Below are 17,619 nucleotides of genomic sequence, written 5' to 3' on the forward strand. Positions count from 1 at the left end.
GGAGACTGTAACTTTGAATTACAAACAGAAGCCAAAAAATGTAAGGAAAATACTCAATTTTCAAAATTATAAAATTACTTCTTATCAACAGTTTGAACAACATCTACAGGAGTAAACAAGGAGCACACTGGTAAAACAACTCCATAGAGAGCTTAATAAAATGAATGTAAGGATTTCCTCAGGAAGCTTAATGAAATTAATGTAACTGAGTCGTATCTGTATTTCTGAGAAGACATTAACACAGCTTTTAATGTCTAACACTACAAAACTAAATTCTGTGACAAAAGAATTGAACATTTTTCTTTAATAGAAATGTAAAAAAAGGTGAAACTGTAAAGAACACTATATTCTTTTAAATACGCTTGTGAAAGTGCACCTGTTGGAAGCTTATTTATCATACAGCCATAGTTACTATGACAATATATACACAAAGAGCAATTAAAACGATGTCACAGCTAAATAATCAAAAAGAATTAGAAAAATGTACATTCTAAAGAATCGCGTACATGTCTCCACGAAGAGAGAGTACTCAAGAATATTTTCTTGCCATGTGAAATCATATAACACACCAGTAACACCTACAATATTTTTTGTCTCATTTCTCATTTTTCAACATCTCTGCCAGAGCCTTAAATACAGAGAAAAGAAGTAACATGGCAGGACTAACACTAGCAACTATTAAGAAGATCAGTAGTGTATGAGATAATGTGCATTCAAAATCTGCTGAAATTTAACTCTGTGCCCTCTTGCACATACCAGCTATGCAGCTAACACATGTCAGATTGTCATTTATAAATCCTGCATTGGCCAGTAAGTATGCTTCCTCCTAATCCTAACAGGCAACCCACACTGCTTGAGAGTACCAGAAAAAGGTGAAAATTCTGAGTTACTACTACAGAAGTAAGGGACTAAAGGCATAGAATATGAATCTGCACATTATAAACATATAATCGCCATGTTTATGTATCAACATTCAATTATAAGAATGTAGGTAAGAAATAATTCTTATCAAACCACTACTTAATCATAATAATGTGACTAGTTCTCTTCTGGTAATCTCACAGAACATTTATAGATACACATACAAAAAAGTTTACAAGTGTTTTTATTCCTTGGCCCTTTCCACAGATCCTAATAAACTAGTCTTCATAGACAGGATAACCATATTTTATAATCACCAAACAGAATGCACGTGGACATACTAACGTGCAATTTATAGCAATGTAGCAGCATAATATAATGCAGATCATTTTCTGAGTTTGTTTGAAGTTTTTATGCAATGTCACCTCCCCTCCTCATTGCCAGTGCCATGCAAATTTGCAGTTACGTATTACACAAACAATAATCAAACTAGTTTTGTAACACGTTAGAAAACATGCTCCTCCTCAGGATTATAATGCACCTAGACAAGCTATCCATCTCTTCTTCCCATTCTTCTGTAAGAATTATAAAATGTACAAGCCTGGCACACATGAACAGCAACACTTAGAAGAAAATCTGATTTACAAGCCTGCTGTTCCCAAGTTTAGGACTGACAGGGATGCTGTGCAAGCAAATGCCAGTGAGGTACTTAAAATAGGGTATCCACTTGGGAAGAGATTAAGTGATTAAGTTTGATGTTGCTGCCAGCTGCTAGTAGCAGTTTGAAGGGCAAGAGATATGTTTACAAACTCAAATCAAGATTTTTTCCCACCTCTCTGATTTTTCAATATAATTTGTTGTAAACTACTCAGGAGACAACTGAAAATGCCACCGTGTCTCCATGTCAAACATCAGTTTCTTAAGAGACTACAAGTCTATTAAAATTTGATTTTGCTTGTAACAGAAGCTAACAAGCAAACAGATGTGAAATCAGAAAGTCATATTTCACCAAGTCTGTGATCAGCAGCATTTCACACATCACACAGTTATCATTTTATAACATACCAAACAATTTCGTATTTTAAAACCTAAACTTTCAACTACCCTCTGATGCCATTTAACATTTCTTTTTCATTAATAACAAAGACCCCACATTTTCAGCTGCACGTGTTAACTGCAATACCAACGTTGCCTTTTTACATTTTATCTGATGCAATATAATGTGAACTTTTAAGGCAAAATATCTTACGTCACACATTTTGGATTCTGACAGAAAGAATAACAACCTTCCAGGAATTAAGTATTTCAGCATTATTCATTATATACATGCTGTACCAACCTACTTTTGTCATTTTCCCACACCTCTGTTTCAACTTTTATTTCTTTCAAATTTCAGATGCTAAATAGGAGCCTGGTAACATGTCCAAGCTTTCATACATTGCCACCAAGACTTTTAGAAATACCCATTTGACATAAAATTTGTTTGCTTACTCTTTTTGCTCTACTTAAGCTTAGCTTTGCACATTTTTCAAAGTTGTTCCACTGTTACACAAAAACCTTGTATGGGTTTGGGCTCACAAGCAGTTACAACTCTTGATTCACAAATACTCTAAAAGCTACAAAAAAACCTCATAGATGGAAAACCAGCCTGATTTCTTCCCCTTTAATGTTATCTAGAAATACTAGAAGTCTGACACACAAAATCCTCACATTGTAACAGGTGTGTAGGAAAAGTTAAACTAGTGCTGTCACTAATGAAACGAGAAAATGCATTTGCTCTCACTGCGAAACAAAACACTGATGCCAACAGCAGTGCTGGAGTCTAAGGAACCAAAGTTCTACCAAAATGTACCAACGCTTTTAGGAAGTAATTGCAGTAAGATGAAAATCAGCCAGCTAGAAAGGACATTAAAAAGATAATTAACTTGTTTAGTAACTTTATTACTACTATTTCCCGTGTAGTTACATTAAATAAAGTGATTTAGAAATGCTCTCACCTTTCCAGAACTTCTTACACATTGTCAGTCTTCAAAAAGAATGGATAACGCATTCTTTTAAAAGGACAGAACTTTGACAATCTTACCTAAAGTTTAGGAATGAGGCCTGACAGCCAGTCAACAACATGATGTGTACATATCGGCAGTTATCTTTCAATGACTGCTGAAGGAAGTTTCGGATATTCATAGTAATCAGAAGTGCATTCACATCATCCCTAGTGCTAAACCCTCCCTCAACATCTTTTAAAGAGTAATCCCTTACATTACCCTTCTGTCACCTTCTCTACTTTGAATAAAACCTACTAACTAGATGATAAAGGATCTCATTCCATATTACAGTAATTAAGCATTATAACTTTCACTATTGATACAAGCTACCAATATAAGTTGAGTGTCAAAACATTAAAACGTTACAACCCAGGATTTCACCTGCCACCTTTCATGGCCACACTACAAACGGCAACTTTGACTATCCTTGGATCATTCAGAGCTTTCTACACCCCTCTTCATGCTTTCATAACAAGCTTCCCATTGATAGCTGAACTTCGGCATCTTTCCTTAAGTGAAAGTCTTTGCTTTCTGTGTCATTACATTTTCATGCAATGTGGATTACTTCGGTGCTTCCAGTCAGTTTTTTCCACCACATCCTATTACTGGTCTACCTTAACTAATGTCATGTTGTTAACTCAAGTCATCAGTAACTTCCATTAGCATGCTCCTTCTCTGTGACTAATCGCAAACATTATATAAATTATTTTTTAAAAAAACCCAACAGTTTTATTAGAAAATGCTAAACAACTGAGCTTCATCAGGCAAACCTAAACAACCCAATTACACATTAAACAAGAAAAACAAATGACAAACAAGAAACTGAATGTCTGTAAAGTGTTTTTTCACAGTAGCCTTCTAGATTTAAATCTAAGGTTGCCAAAGACACTATTTCAAATGAACTACATTTCCAGCATTCTGAAATAAAACCACTGAATTGTCAAATGTTATTCATCAAATGACTAAAACAAGACATATTATTATATAAAACTGAAAATCCATAAACACAAACCATACCTGCTTTTCCTTTCGATGAGAATAGCCATATAAGAAGCAGGTAAAGCAGCACCAAAGCCAGGAGACCAAAAGTAGAATTTTCCAAGTATCTTCCTGAAAATGTAATTTGTACACATATTACATGCAAAGCAACTGAAACACTCATATATAACATCATATTTTACCTTTATCATAAAACTACACACACTTTATTAAGATTAATTTTGTCCTTTTACTTTAGTCAATACTTACAACTAAATACTAATCATTGCATTTTTACAGCTGGATAGTTCTCATAAACATTAAACACCTGAAATACTTCATTAACTTATCCATTCCATTTAAAGAATTACTTCGCTTCAAAGAAAGCAGTGCTTTCAAGAGATGTTTCTGAAAAGTTGCAGATATTAATTACAGAAAAACCTTCTAAAAGAACTTATAGTTGCTTCTCTCTCTGCTACTTGTCCAAATACAGGAAGATGTGCCTTGTGGAATGTAAGGATGCAATCAGGTGAGCCAGAAATCAAACCAAATTAATATACGTCACACTCCAAAGAGATAGTCAACTAATGCTAAAAACCATAAACCACTCATTTACAGTAAGCCAAGGAATCAATATGTACATTACAACTAGAAGTGACAGTGACATCTCAGTTCTATTAAGGTGGAAAAGTTCTCATTTTTTGCAACAACATCTGGATTGCACTCAAAGAGTCCACACAATTTCAACTATCAAATTTCCTCCAACAACAGGAGTTGAAAAAAATAGTTACAGAAACATTAAAGAAAATGTTTCTATAAATTGGTCACTGTCAAAGGAGGAAAACCAAAATGCATGTGAGACACAATGTCACCAACCACATTTGGTCTGTTCCAGACACCTGCACCTTCAATATAATTCAGGTTGACCACAGAAGCAAACAATAGTCAGGCAGTCATGAAGTTTGGTAGCATGACAATAAACATACTTCAATTACACCAATGCTGCTCAGCTGATAAGCACTATCAGTTCAGGAAAACAGTGTTACAATGGAGTCTACCCTTCCAAAAACACAGTGAACAAAATACAACAAACATAATGGCAAACATACAGGCTACAAAAGGAAATTTTCTTAGATAAAATTTCATGTTGACAACACAAAAGAGAGAACAAAGATAATTAATCAATACTATCTGATTAGCCCTCTTTCATTCTTGCAGTAAAAGGCATGATCAGCCTCATTTCATACTTCTCCTGCAAAAATAACATTACCAGTGAGCAATGCCAGCTTATGTTCATAAGTGAAAAGAGAGCCAGTGTATCAGCAGTAAGTGATGTAATGGCAATTACACACACTGTTCATTCCCACGGCTGCAAAAGGATAATTTCTCAGGATGACAATGCCAAATGCTGCAGGAGCTAAAGTTCATTATTAGGACTCTCTTGGAAAGCAATTACTGTATGAAGTTTCAGAGAAGCCATTTTAAACATCTTAATAAGTATGAACACATCTTACCAGACACACCTGTTAAGTAACAGAACAAATGTCTTTTCTGTGGGAAAGAAACAGGAATTTGCTCTTTTGGCATGGTTTAGAATCCCTCTACAACGCTTACATGTTTGGTTCGATAAGATTTCGGAAACAAATGTAACATATGTTAATGTTACATAATAAAACCTACTGGAAATTAAAATGTGCAGTCAGTAAGTAAAACACTTAAACTTCTGCTAAAGTAAATAAAAACAAGCTTTTGTTATCATTTGCATGGTCATTTTCGAATAATCTATGGTTAGAAACTGGAATGAGAAATACGAGTTCTTTCAGGTTACGCATCTAATTCCTCTATGTACAACTGCATCCAAAACTCAGAGGCTGGTTGATACGTAAGGTTGGAACTAATTAAGCAAACTAATGCAAAGCTGTACATGAACAAACTTAATTACTCTAGTTGCTAGACTAAAAGTATCACATCTTCATGAGGTTTTGCATTTAATAAACCCAAAAACCTAAAAAATCACATCTTTCATTTAAAGGATGTAATGCTTGTCAGCACTGGAGCCTAGCACTTCCGACTGAAGCCCAGACAGATGTAGTCTTCTGGATCTCACCAGCGGAAGAGATTACAACCCCCAGCTGGCCTGTCACACATCCATAACAAAGATCATCACCCCCACTGCTCTGCCAACAGAGCAGTCTGTCATAGTCCCTAATTCACTTCAAGGAAAAAATAAAAAAAAAAACAGTCAGCTAAGTTAGCTTGGTAATCCCTTCTAGAATGAGAACATCTATCCACGACCTAAGTCACTGCTGATACTGGAGATGTTTTTGAAATTCTGCCCACCTGTGAAATTATTACAATATTAAACAATGCCTGAAATTATTTTAATTGCACTTTCTTGTGTAGTTTTACATTCTTGAAAATCTTTGCAGCTATTTCAATTTTGGTGGTTTTCCCTAGCTGAAAGAAAGCAAATACTACAAGAGCACCAAAAAGACATACTAGAACAAGCCAGACTTCTCACTGACGATTACATTTCTTTTAATTGTTACTGGATGACTCAGATATATTTTCAGTACACACAGTGACTGAAGGTTCACTGGAACTTTGATAAAGGTATAAGCAGATGAAGTGGCCACTTTATCCAGGACACACTATGTGCCTGCCAACATATCTCCTTCTTGGTACTACAAAAGAAGGAAACAGGCCACTCTTCCCAATTCAGGAATTGTGCGGATAATATAAGTTAACATGTCCAGCTTCTTTAAACTGTTGCTTTGGTCAAGAACTCCAGGAGAGTAAGATCAGTCAGCTTCATGGGGCTCACTGGATACTTTTGCTTCTGAGTTACTGCTGCTCCCACTATAATATAACTTCCAACCAAAAAAGATACAACTGCAGCATGCATCCTATTATAGAAATCTATCACATCCCATCTCTCATCACTATCTAGAATCAGATCTAGAGCATCTAGATCTCCACAGTCTCAATCTTTTCACATGTTTGCAAATCAAGTTCAGAAATATTCAGGCCAAAGTTATGTAGAACATCACAGAGGTGCTGATATTTCTTTGATGGATTAAAATGTACAATTCCAAATCGCATTCCGGGCTGGAAAATGACATACAATTACTTTTGCTCTCAGGGGCTACTGAAGGAGGTACACTGTATCACACAGCAATAAACTCAAGGAATCATACATGTTCAAACAAAACATAAACAAATAAATACAAAAAAAACCCCACACAAATCAGTTAAAAAGAAGGAATGAAGTCTACATTTCCATCCTCCATCACCCACCCAACAGCAGATGAGAGAAGCAAGCTTATATGGCTCAAACTGCAAGACAGTGTTGATATTAAGCACATTCCAAGTGAAGGACTTGTCAACATTATGATCTTAGGAGAAGCTCTTTTTAAAAAAAAAAAAAAAAAGGCATACAGTACTCAACTCCTAAAGATGTCATGTATTTATACAACTTTCTGGCTTGTTCTCATTTTCTTTCCAAATAACACTTACTCAGCTCCTTGACCATTCAAGTACTGGACTGCCTTGTTCAAAGAACCTATTCATGACAACTCTCAAACACCTTCCTGATTAATAGCAGCTAGTCTAAAGCCCATTCCTGTGTAAGGATAGAACTGCTTTTTTTTCCTCCCGATGCATTACTTTGCACTTTTCTCTACCAAATTTCGTAAGTGATTTTAATCAACAGATCTTTCTGAAAGGGATGAGAGTCAGTTTTAGATTTCTGTAACCTAAATAATCTCATACAATCGCCCACACTACTCTTCATCCCTTTTACAGATTCTTTAGGTATATCCAAAACAAAGGACACAGCAGGAATATCACTGGCAATCTCTTCCTATTATGAAAACTGATTATTTATCCCTTGTTTTGTTTCATAGATATTAACTACTTGCTAATCATTTACTAATTCCTGGAAGACAGAGGATCCTTCTTCTTGAAGAGTCATAGCAAGCAATCTTGTCAAAGTCATTTGGGAACTTACATATAATGCACCAATCAGATCATCATCAGATACACATTTATCCTTCAAAGCACACTAGTAAATTTGGAAAGTATGACTTTTCTGATAATCATGTTGTCCATTATTTTCTGAAATGTCATTTAATAGCTCTTATATATCCTGTTCACTTAATTGCTGAGGGTCTGAATTTTATTCTGGTCAGAAAAGTTGCAAAATACTCCTTATAAATAGACATTCATATACTTCAACAGGCACAGTGCATAAGGCTGTCTAAACACTTTCTTCTTTTGCCCCTGGTAGTGATTTCAGTTCACCAGCTCCAATTAGCACCTTAGCCAACAGGCTGATATTTTATTTTTTATTTGCAAGTCCTGCAAAATGCAGGTGTTGGGCTGTCTGCAGAGACCCTACCAGCAGAGATTCTGCTGCAGGTGACAACTCTTCATGGGCATCTCTTTGTAACAGAAAACACACACACATCTCCCGAGCTGTTGGTTGATTACTTAGCTACACAGCTCTAAGAACAGTAGAGCAAGCATTTACATGTATACCTTGTCACATTAAATTGTTAGAATCATCCTTGGCATGGTTTTGGCCTGGGTCAACCCAAAGAATGGGTCAAGGGGACTTGGAGGGCGCATAGACTAGGTACCATTTCCATCACCCAGCCTGCATCTGGCCATGCTGTTTTGGAGGTCAAAACAGCTTTAGACAGCTATGCTCCACATAGGTGAAAGCGATGTCATACCAATTGGCTTCAGAGAAAAAACACTAATCGTTTACCTGCTTCATTTACTAGCACAGGCATAGTCATAGATCTGCTAGATGGCTAAAAACCTCGGTTAGAGGAACAGCTGAAAACAATAAAAATTAAAACCACACCAGCTTAATTCAGAGAGTAACATCTAACTACAGCACTGAAATAAGGCACTGCAGATTTGCACGGCAGGATAAGGAAGACTAATGTATAGCTCAGAGGAGTAAAGATAAATCAATATTAATACAACTTAGATTGCCAGAAAAATTCATATTCTTTAGAGCTCATTACTTGAAGTTTCACTTTGAACTTTGCAAATTATTTACTTAAAAAGCTTTCCATGGCTCCTCAGCCAGTTCCTCCTCTTAGCCTTCTCCCTCAGCTTTGAAGCAAAGTTTAGAGGCCTCTAAACAGATCTAGAAGTAGGGCATAATGGGTTTGATTAACTTTGAGGGGCTGTTGAGTGCACTGTCAGAAAACATTCAAAACTTCATAGCTACTATACGCTTTACATGTCTATGTATAACATCTCTTACATTAAATGCATTTAGATGTACAACATCATCATATTCATAAACAGGAATGTTTAATTTTTAACTATCCTGATAGTTACATGAAATATACACTGGAAACAGCTCAGAGTACAGAAGAGCCATTTATATTCATTTTTCAGAGCAAGTCTGTGTCTTACAGAACCCCAGAAGCTGTGCTGGGATTTCCTTCATTTGTGACCACAAATAAGGAAAGTACAAACTTAGATGGCTGGATAAAGTTTAGGATAATTAAAAGTCATCACAGCCCCTGCATCAGGAAAATAGAAACAAACATCAAATTACATCAATTCTTTCTAGGAGAGAAAGATTAGGCCTTCTCAGTTCCCCTCTAAAATATATTTTAATTTCCTGCAACAACAAATTTTAAATCAGTAAAACAGAGAAAAGGAAGTAAAGTGAGTATATTGACTTGTTTACTGATTTAAAAGATTACAAAAAGGAGAAGGAAAAAAAAAAAGCAACCCAAAGGTTCATATTCAAGTGGTAAGACCAGAAACCAAGATGATGGCATGGCTGTTGTTTTTCTTATTCCTACCCATTACAAACCAGTCTATTATACAAAAAGACAAATTATTATATAAACTGAGAAGCTGCATAAAAATAGCTTTCCTATTACATTTCATTGTTAGGACAGTATACCAACCTTAGAATGCAAAAGCAAGCAATATATAAGGTCCCATTTGCAGTCAGAAAGGAAGTTGATTGCAAGATCTCAGGTAGCAGTTTGTGCAAATAATAGTCAAGTTTTCGTTTCCTGAGAATAGCTGCAATCTGAGGGAGGAGGGAAGAAAAAAAAGGGGTGACAAACTTTAATTCAGTTAGGCTCTTTTTTGCACATTGTAAAGAAAAATAAAAAAGGAGAACGAGACATGCCTATTTAAGTAGTAAATCAAAGCCTCTTAAATTTGCTGGGTTTATGAACAATACCACAAAGATTTCCTTTGAACTTGTTCCAGCTGTTACAATATTTATACCAGGAAATACATCAAGCAATCCTAAATGGGAAGTATAGGAGGAATTTTATTACCTTGTTACCGTTGGCCATAATAGTCAGAAACGTTGTCTGCCAGATATCAGAACTTTTAAGATGTGATAAATTTACACTGAGTTTTGTCTTCCAGACAGTTGGACTATCACATAATTTAGGTCAGAATGTCACTAAAGTAATCCAAATACAGGCCTTACACAGTGTCTATGAAGTGATGATGTATTTCTAAAGGTTTTCTACTCCGATTAACCAACTGCAAGTCCTCCAAAAAATGTTCACCACCTGCTGGAAGATCAATACATTCCTGACAAATTTTATAGAAATGGTATGTTATCTCTAAAAAACTGCCTATAGCAGAAACCAGGCTGGATCTAAAAAATAAATGTTCTTTTTGGTCAGTTTAATGTATGTCCCATGTTTTATAAAGAGCAGTTATTTAAAGACTCAAACACTGAAGGTCCTCAAACTCTTTTTTGTTCACAGAAATTCTGCAAATATCTAATGGGAAGGTGTAGAGAACCAGGCTCAGAGGTGCACAGCGGTAAGACAAGAGGCAACAGACAAGTTCAAGCATGAGAAACTCAGATCAGACCTAAGGAAGAAAAATTTTCACTTGAGGGTGGCTGAATATTGGAGCAGGTTCCCCAAAACAGTTGTGGACTCTCCATCACTGGAGATCCTCAAAACTCAACTAGAAAATGTCACAAGCAACCTCATCCAACTGGCCCTGCTTTGAGCAAGCAGCTGGGACCACACGGCCTCCCGCGGTCCCTCCAACCTGTATTCTTCTATAATTCCATGAAATTAGACTTTGGGTGCACCATGAGATAGTTTTTATTGTTCTTTTTAATAGCATTATTATCTTTATCTGCACTGATCTCCCAGGGAGTCTCAAAACTGGCAGGAGGTTTTGGTCGATGCTTAGAATTACAGAAGTTCCAAAGAGAGCAAGCTTCATACTGCTGGTACTGATGAGAACAACGGAAGACGTCCTGTCGAACTGGTATTGGCAACACCTCTCAAAGTCTCAGTTCCTCAATTTAAAAACACAGGAGAGGGAGCTGTTCTGAAACACTGTCCACTCGTACTGAATGGCAAGTAGATATTTTAGATTCAGAGGTGGGCCGAGGGTTCTGTTAACACTATAACCACAGGAAAGTTCTGCCAAAATCTGTTTCCAAAATGAAGCTTGAACCAAGGATTAAAGAGAAATACATGCATGAACAGACTTTTGAAAACACATTTACACATTACTTAATCAAGTGTCAAGACTGCTTAAACCATAATAGATTAGGCAATAATGCAATCCAGATAATCTTTCTGTTGAAGGTAAATCTTAACGTAGTCTAAACGCTGGATCACTAGTTGCTACCTCCTCAGCTATTTCTAGCCTAATGTACAAAGGTCATGAACATTTGGAACAAAATAACATTTTTTTTTGTTTTAAGAACACAGAACTTAAACCTGAAGTGTGAAGCCTTGCTTCCTCAGACCAAAGTGTCAGAAGTGCAACAGGAAAGATTGGTATCTTATAAATTAATGTCACATCAAAGTAAAAAAATGTATTACTGTAGCTTCTCCAACAAGTTTGAGAGTAATATAAATTTCTGCTTTCCCTTCTCTTTACTGTTCTATTCCCAAGTGAAAAATAAAAAAGAACCAGGAACGACACTCAAACCAGTCCAAAGAAACACTGCAACATTGCTCACAATAACTGAAAGAGCTGTATGTGTAAGGGCAATGGAGTTTGATGCACGCCCACCAAAACAAAAAAAAAAAAAAAACCAAAACCAAACAAATAATGCTTATAATTTTCAAAGTGCTTTATAGACCTCAACTAAGCTAAATATTGTGTCCAGCTGCAAACAGGCAAGAGCAGACTATGGAGCAGGCTCTCTTCCTCTCCTCCACCACCAATGGTGCGATCACATGGAAAAAATAGCAGAGATACTTCTGGACACCACTTTGCTCTCCCTTTCAGTTCCACACACTTCAGAAAAGTATTATTAAAGTTGAGATTGGCAAGACAAAAAGATTATGAAATCTGTCAGATTGCAGTAGTTCCTGGTTCCCGCTGGGATACACTTCACTCAAGTGAGCTGGGAGGACACTGTGATGAAGGCCAAATTCTTAGAATAAATGCACTGCTCAAGGCTTTGCAGTGGCCATCAGTAGCAGACAGCAGCATGGAAGGAGAAGGCATCAGGACATCCAGTAGATACTTCCTTGGCAAACTATTAATCTCCATGAAGATGCTAAAAGATGTAGCAGAAGGTCTGTAAATTAACTGAGACTCCCTGTAGAGTCTGACAGACAGAAAGTAACATCTCATTGATATTATGGTCTCAGCTCTCTCTCCAGCCATAAAAGGATCATACAGATCCCAGGACACATTTATTTAGGCACCTCAGGGTGGTCTGTATGAGGACCTTAGTGGCAATAGCTGTAAAACTTAGTTTGGGGTGTTATTCACTACACGAATGAAGGATTGCAGTTCTGATTCAGCTCACTGATCCAAACAGTTGACTATCGTGTATCCAGGAATGCCAAAAACAGCTCCATACCTCCCCTTACTCTTGTCACCCTTCTCTATAATTTCCCAGTTTCACTCTTTTTGAGACAGAGTGACAAGAATTTTACAAAATAAAATTCTTCAGTGCTTACAAATTATTGTAGATTTTCAGATTTAGTAAAATACTCTGGCATGTCCACAAGACAAGTGAAGCGCTGATGTGTGAGATCACGCCACAAGGGTTTGCTGCTAATGAAACCCAGACACAATGCTGCCTCCCCTCAATCTCATGCTGCCTGTGCTGCTCACCTCACCTAACCCAGCAGTTTAGCCATAATCCAGAGAACAGAAACAACGCACTCCTCACACCACTGTAAAACCATGACTTCACGAGAGAGAAAAGGACAATCTGCCTCCAGTGCTGCCTCTCCCTCTACTTTATTTCTGAAGCCATGCTGTTTTCCCTGCCTATCACCCTTTATGAGAAGGTGAAGACTGTCCAAAAAACATCTGGAACCAGGGAGAGCAGACTCCACTGAATGCCAGTGGATTATGACCCAGGTTTCACTTATTCACAACTTCTCCAGGCAGACCACAGCAATGCAGCCTTATCTACCTCAAAGTGAAGAATGCTCCAACATCTCCTTTGACTAACAGTGGCTTAGGAACAGATCTGCTGCAACTTCCTACTCTGGCTTTCCATAAAACACTGAGTCACTCAAATTAAATCTCTTCTTTTCAAGGCATCATGGCCTTAAGATATTTAGAAGGGCTACACAACTCTCTAGAATAAAGACTGTAATTAACAACTCCACCCTCCAATGGAATTTACATTTAACCAAGACAACCCTTTCCTGTACAGTACCACCTTTCCTTTTTTTAAAAAACAAAAAATACCAATACGACTGTGGAATAAAGTTTCACAGGTACTAAGAGCTATCACTGACTGCACCATTTTCCACTCCCAATAGAAGGCACATGGCTTTCACTTCCTGTTTAGACATATCCTGTATATCACCAATTAAAAAAACTATGACAAAACTGTAAAATCAAAATGTTACCCTGTACACACATTTCTCCAGGCAAGAGACTACAAAGGGAATAAAAGACCTAATGTAACCCATGTCCACAATATATCCAACATACTGTAACAACTCTACCACGTAAACCAATATGCTTGTCACTGACATTTAAAGTAACAATTAGATAATGGCACTTTCTCAAGCACATTTGCTACTCTGCAGGTAAAGAATACCCAGGTTTGAAATACTTACCTAACGTTACCTAACTATTTATTTATTCACCAAGAAAAATTCCAACCCCATTAAGAATTAAGCATTTGACTCAGGATACTGTATAACCACTCCTTGTAACTTAATTTGCAAGAATTCCAAGATACCTGGAAAGTAATGAAGAAAACCCACATTTCAAAAACTAAAACTGATGTTTTCCTCTCACCACAATTTAAGTTTTCTTACACTATGGCATTTTATGCACTAAAAAGAAACTTTAAGTAGTAGTACAGTCTGCCGATCCAGTCTTTATTTGGCCTGTGTAAGCATTAAACAAAGACTTAAGTACTCATTATCCACAGTCCATACCAACAGCTGAGCTGTTTGCCTGTAACAGCCCTTCCTGCCATTCAACTCCAATTTCTTCTTTCAAAACCAGCAGAGCTCAAGCCACCAGAGCTCTAGAAATAGAATAGAGTCCAGCTTGGGAACATATTTACATTCATATCTTCTAATAAATCCTGTCTTTGCCAGTCTCCCATAAGAAATACTTTTCTAGATGCCCAAACACTCAACAACTCAGAGCAAAAGGGAATTTAAAACAAACGATGCACTGCCGCAGGCAGATGGCCTAAGAACGTCCAAAAGTTTTAGAACTTTCTAATTTATGTCTATTCACATCCACAAGTTTTAGCTCTTGATCTCCCTTCAGTCCAACAGCCTGCAGAAAATACAGATATACTGCAGAAAAAGAAACAAATTAATCACAGTTAGAGGAAAGAAAATGATCAATGGAGGAAAAGAGGATTCAGCAAAAAGAATCCTAGCTATTTCATCATCAAAAACATAAACAGCAGAGCTAGAAAAAAGATAACAGAGAACTTTTCAGGAAAAAAGCTGAAAATAACAGATTTAATTCTAAAAAAATTCAGATATGTTAAAATATTAGGAAATAAGTAGTCAGGAAATTTTCAGGCATTCAAATACCATAATACAGCCATTAAAGGATGTTTTAATATTCTAAATGCCTATTGCTACTTTTCCAGTGATTTGCAAACCCGTAAGACAAAATTCCAACCCTCTCCTACATACAAGAGTAGACTTTATCTACATGACAGCCAAGTAACATATATGTAACCATATGCTGAAATTTTAAGGAAGTAAAAAAATCTCATAGCAGCAAGTCTAAAGAATTAGTAGCACAAGTGGAGACAGCTTCAGGAAATTATCATTATATTCATTGCTGTATTTGCTTCATCTGTGCACAAGTTATACTTCACAACTAAAACCCAGAAAAGACTATTAATCTATGCAGTCTGTGTATCACAGGATATTATAATTATGAGGGTAAGCATACGTGCATCTAGATGAAGCTTAGATAGATCACTTTAGTCCTCAGACAACAAAACTTTTGCATGCTACAGTCAGACAAGACAAATACATTACTCTTTAGTAACACCTCCAAGTGAGAAATTGATTTGATGAAATATACCCTGATTGTCCTTGTGTGACATCTGTGCCCTACGCACACACAGAAGGGGGTGGAATTAAACACCTGCCAGCCTCACTTCCAGAGAAAATACTTCTGGCCTCAAACATAATTAGTTTGGTACTAAGAATGTGTTCAGGTAAAGCCTCTTGATTAAGCTAAGTCAAGCATGGAGAAAGAAGATTTCCTTTCCACACCTGAAGATTGATCCAGCACTGCTCGATGTCCCATGACCACCTGTGGGAAAACTGGAAACAGAAAGACTCTGACTTATTTTTAAGAAAAATAATTCCTTTCTTCACTTCTGCTCACAACTGTTTAAAACTTGAAACGCAAAACTGAATTATGCTTTAATGCAGGCCTGGAAATGTTAGAAGGCTTTTGAAGGCAACCCCACACCCTCATTACTTATAAACAAAGGGAACAAACAGCAGGACTAATACATGACAGATATCACAGCAAGAGACATGACCACAAACCCATCCTCCAAAATTCCTGAATATACAAGTGCCATAACGATTCCCTAAACAGCTGATTATCTTTTATGCACCTAGCTCAGACTGGAAGATTTCTCCTTCTCCTGTTCATCAACCCAATGTAAACTGACAACAGATTCACTCTGCAATGGTAACTGCCCCATTTCCCCTCCAGTTTAAAGCAAGCTCTGATTTAACTCTCACTGAAACGCTTTGGCCATTACCATCTTGAAACCAAGAGAGAAAATGTTCATATATATAAAAAACTCTATTTCATTCATTCCAAAAAAAGTTGCTATGAAATTATATTTAGCACAGGTGGAAAAACCCTGAGAGACAGGCTACCACATCTCCAAGACTGTTTTAATCTGACTAGAAATGAGAGGAGAAGGAAGAAACATGGCTTGTAGACCTTTATGTAAGTACAATACAGAGGGGTAGTTGGAAGGTGATCACCCCTCAAAATCAAATGCAAACGCTCCTGAAGTAATACACTAGTCACTCTAAGAATAAACATTGTTAATGATTTGAACTCTAAGGCCTACTGTATTTTATGTCTGAAGTATTAAAAAAATCTACTCAGTAAAAATAAATAGAAAAAATATTTTCTAGCATTAACTACAGAATTCACACAACTGCATTGTGACTCTCCAACATGAAAATGTAATTATGAAAAATCAGTCCACCAGATTCAGGATACCATCAGTTTGTCGAAAAGTATCACTGAAGTTCTTTCTTTTTTTAATTTAGTCTTCATATACAAGCTTTGAGCCCTATAGAACTAAGAAATCAGAACTGATTTATTCTGTCTTAACTGCAAAAGCAATATATGCATTTCCAACACCACCCTTAAAACACAGCTACATAGTCAGGCGCAAGGCTTTGAGCTAGGCTATCAGTGTGTTCCAGCAGAAAAGAAACACGAGACCCAGAAACGACCTTTCCCATGATCAGAGGCACCAGACAGGCCTGATTAATTTAACAATGTGTCATGTAACGCCTACAAGTAATCATCACCCAACCACAATAACCTGAGCTTCACCTCCAGTATCCTCAGTCTTCACCTATGTTCCTGAACTACAGATTCCACAGGAGGCACCACGCACAAAGGGTGATTTCATTTGATGAATGCGCTAATTGTCTGACCAATGTACACAGTCTGACAGGTTACGTGGCAGGCTAAAAAACTACTGACCTTGCACCAACCTTGCCGTTGTCTGTACATCATTTTTTCTCTCCCTCCACCACCAAACCACCATTTCCTAAGTCTGTACAAAATTTATGTCTTTAGGAACGCTACCCCTCCATCAAATTTTAGTGAAATTAGCCAACACATACAGCACCGATTGATGGAAACTGAAAACAAGCGGTATCATCTCTATCTCATTCCTTCACACAATATCCAACTAAAATCAAGCACATCATAACAAACTTTTACTTAAAAACAGAAAAAAAAAGGGGGGGAAAAAGCTACAGAAATATTCAGACATAGTCAAATCTCCAGGAAGGCAGAGTTCAATGACATTTAGAAGAGTCACTATCTGGCATATTTAGGCACCTCTGAAACGCAAATTTGGAGATGATCAATAATGCTGTGTAGATGGCTTATATAATACATACACTGCAAGTCATTAAAAAGCCCAGGAAAATTTTGTAACTTAAGTCATGTGTGCATGCTAAAAGCAAAGCAATGCCCAGTATTTAAACCAGTTAAGAAAATACCTCAGGTTACTCAAGCA

The 17,619-nt window shown here is 36.9% G+C and overlaps 1 protein-coding gene across 1 annotated transcript in view; it reads right to left on the reverse strand.

Moving 5' to 3' along the window:
• The window catches only part of TMEM135 (transmembrane protein 135), a 186,802-nt gene that overhangs the window by 162,423 nt on the left and 6,760 nt on the right, over positions 1–17,619 (reverse strand). The window contains exons 2-3 of the mRNA XM_074860305.1: positions 9,827–9,954; positions 3,924–4,016 (exon numbers count right to left, since the gene is read on the reverse strand). Of these exons, the coding sequence (XP_074716406.1) occupies positions 3,924–4,016; positions 9,827–9,954 (221 nt within the window). The remainder of the gene's footprint in view (positions 1–3,923; positions 4,017–9,826; positions 9,955–17,619) is intronic.

The sequence above is a fragment of the Strix uralensis genome, chromosome 2 (assembly GCF_047716275.1).
Source record: "Strix uralensis isolate ZFMK-TIS-50842 chromosome 2, bStrUra1, whole genome shotgun sequence".
In the NCBI taxonomy this organism is placed as follows: Eukaryota; Metazoa; Chordata; class Aves; order Strigiformes; family Strigidae; genus Strix; species Strix uralensis.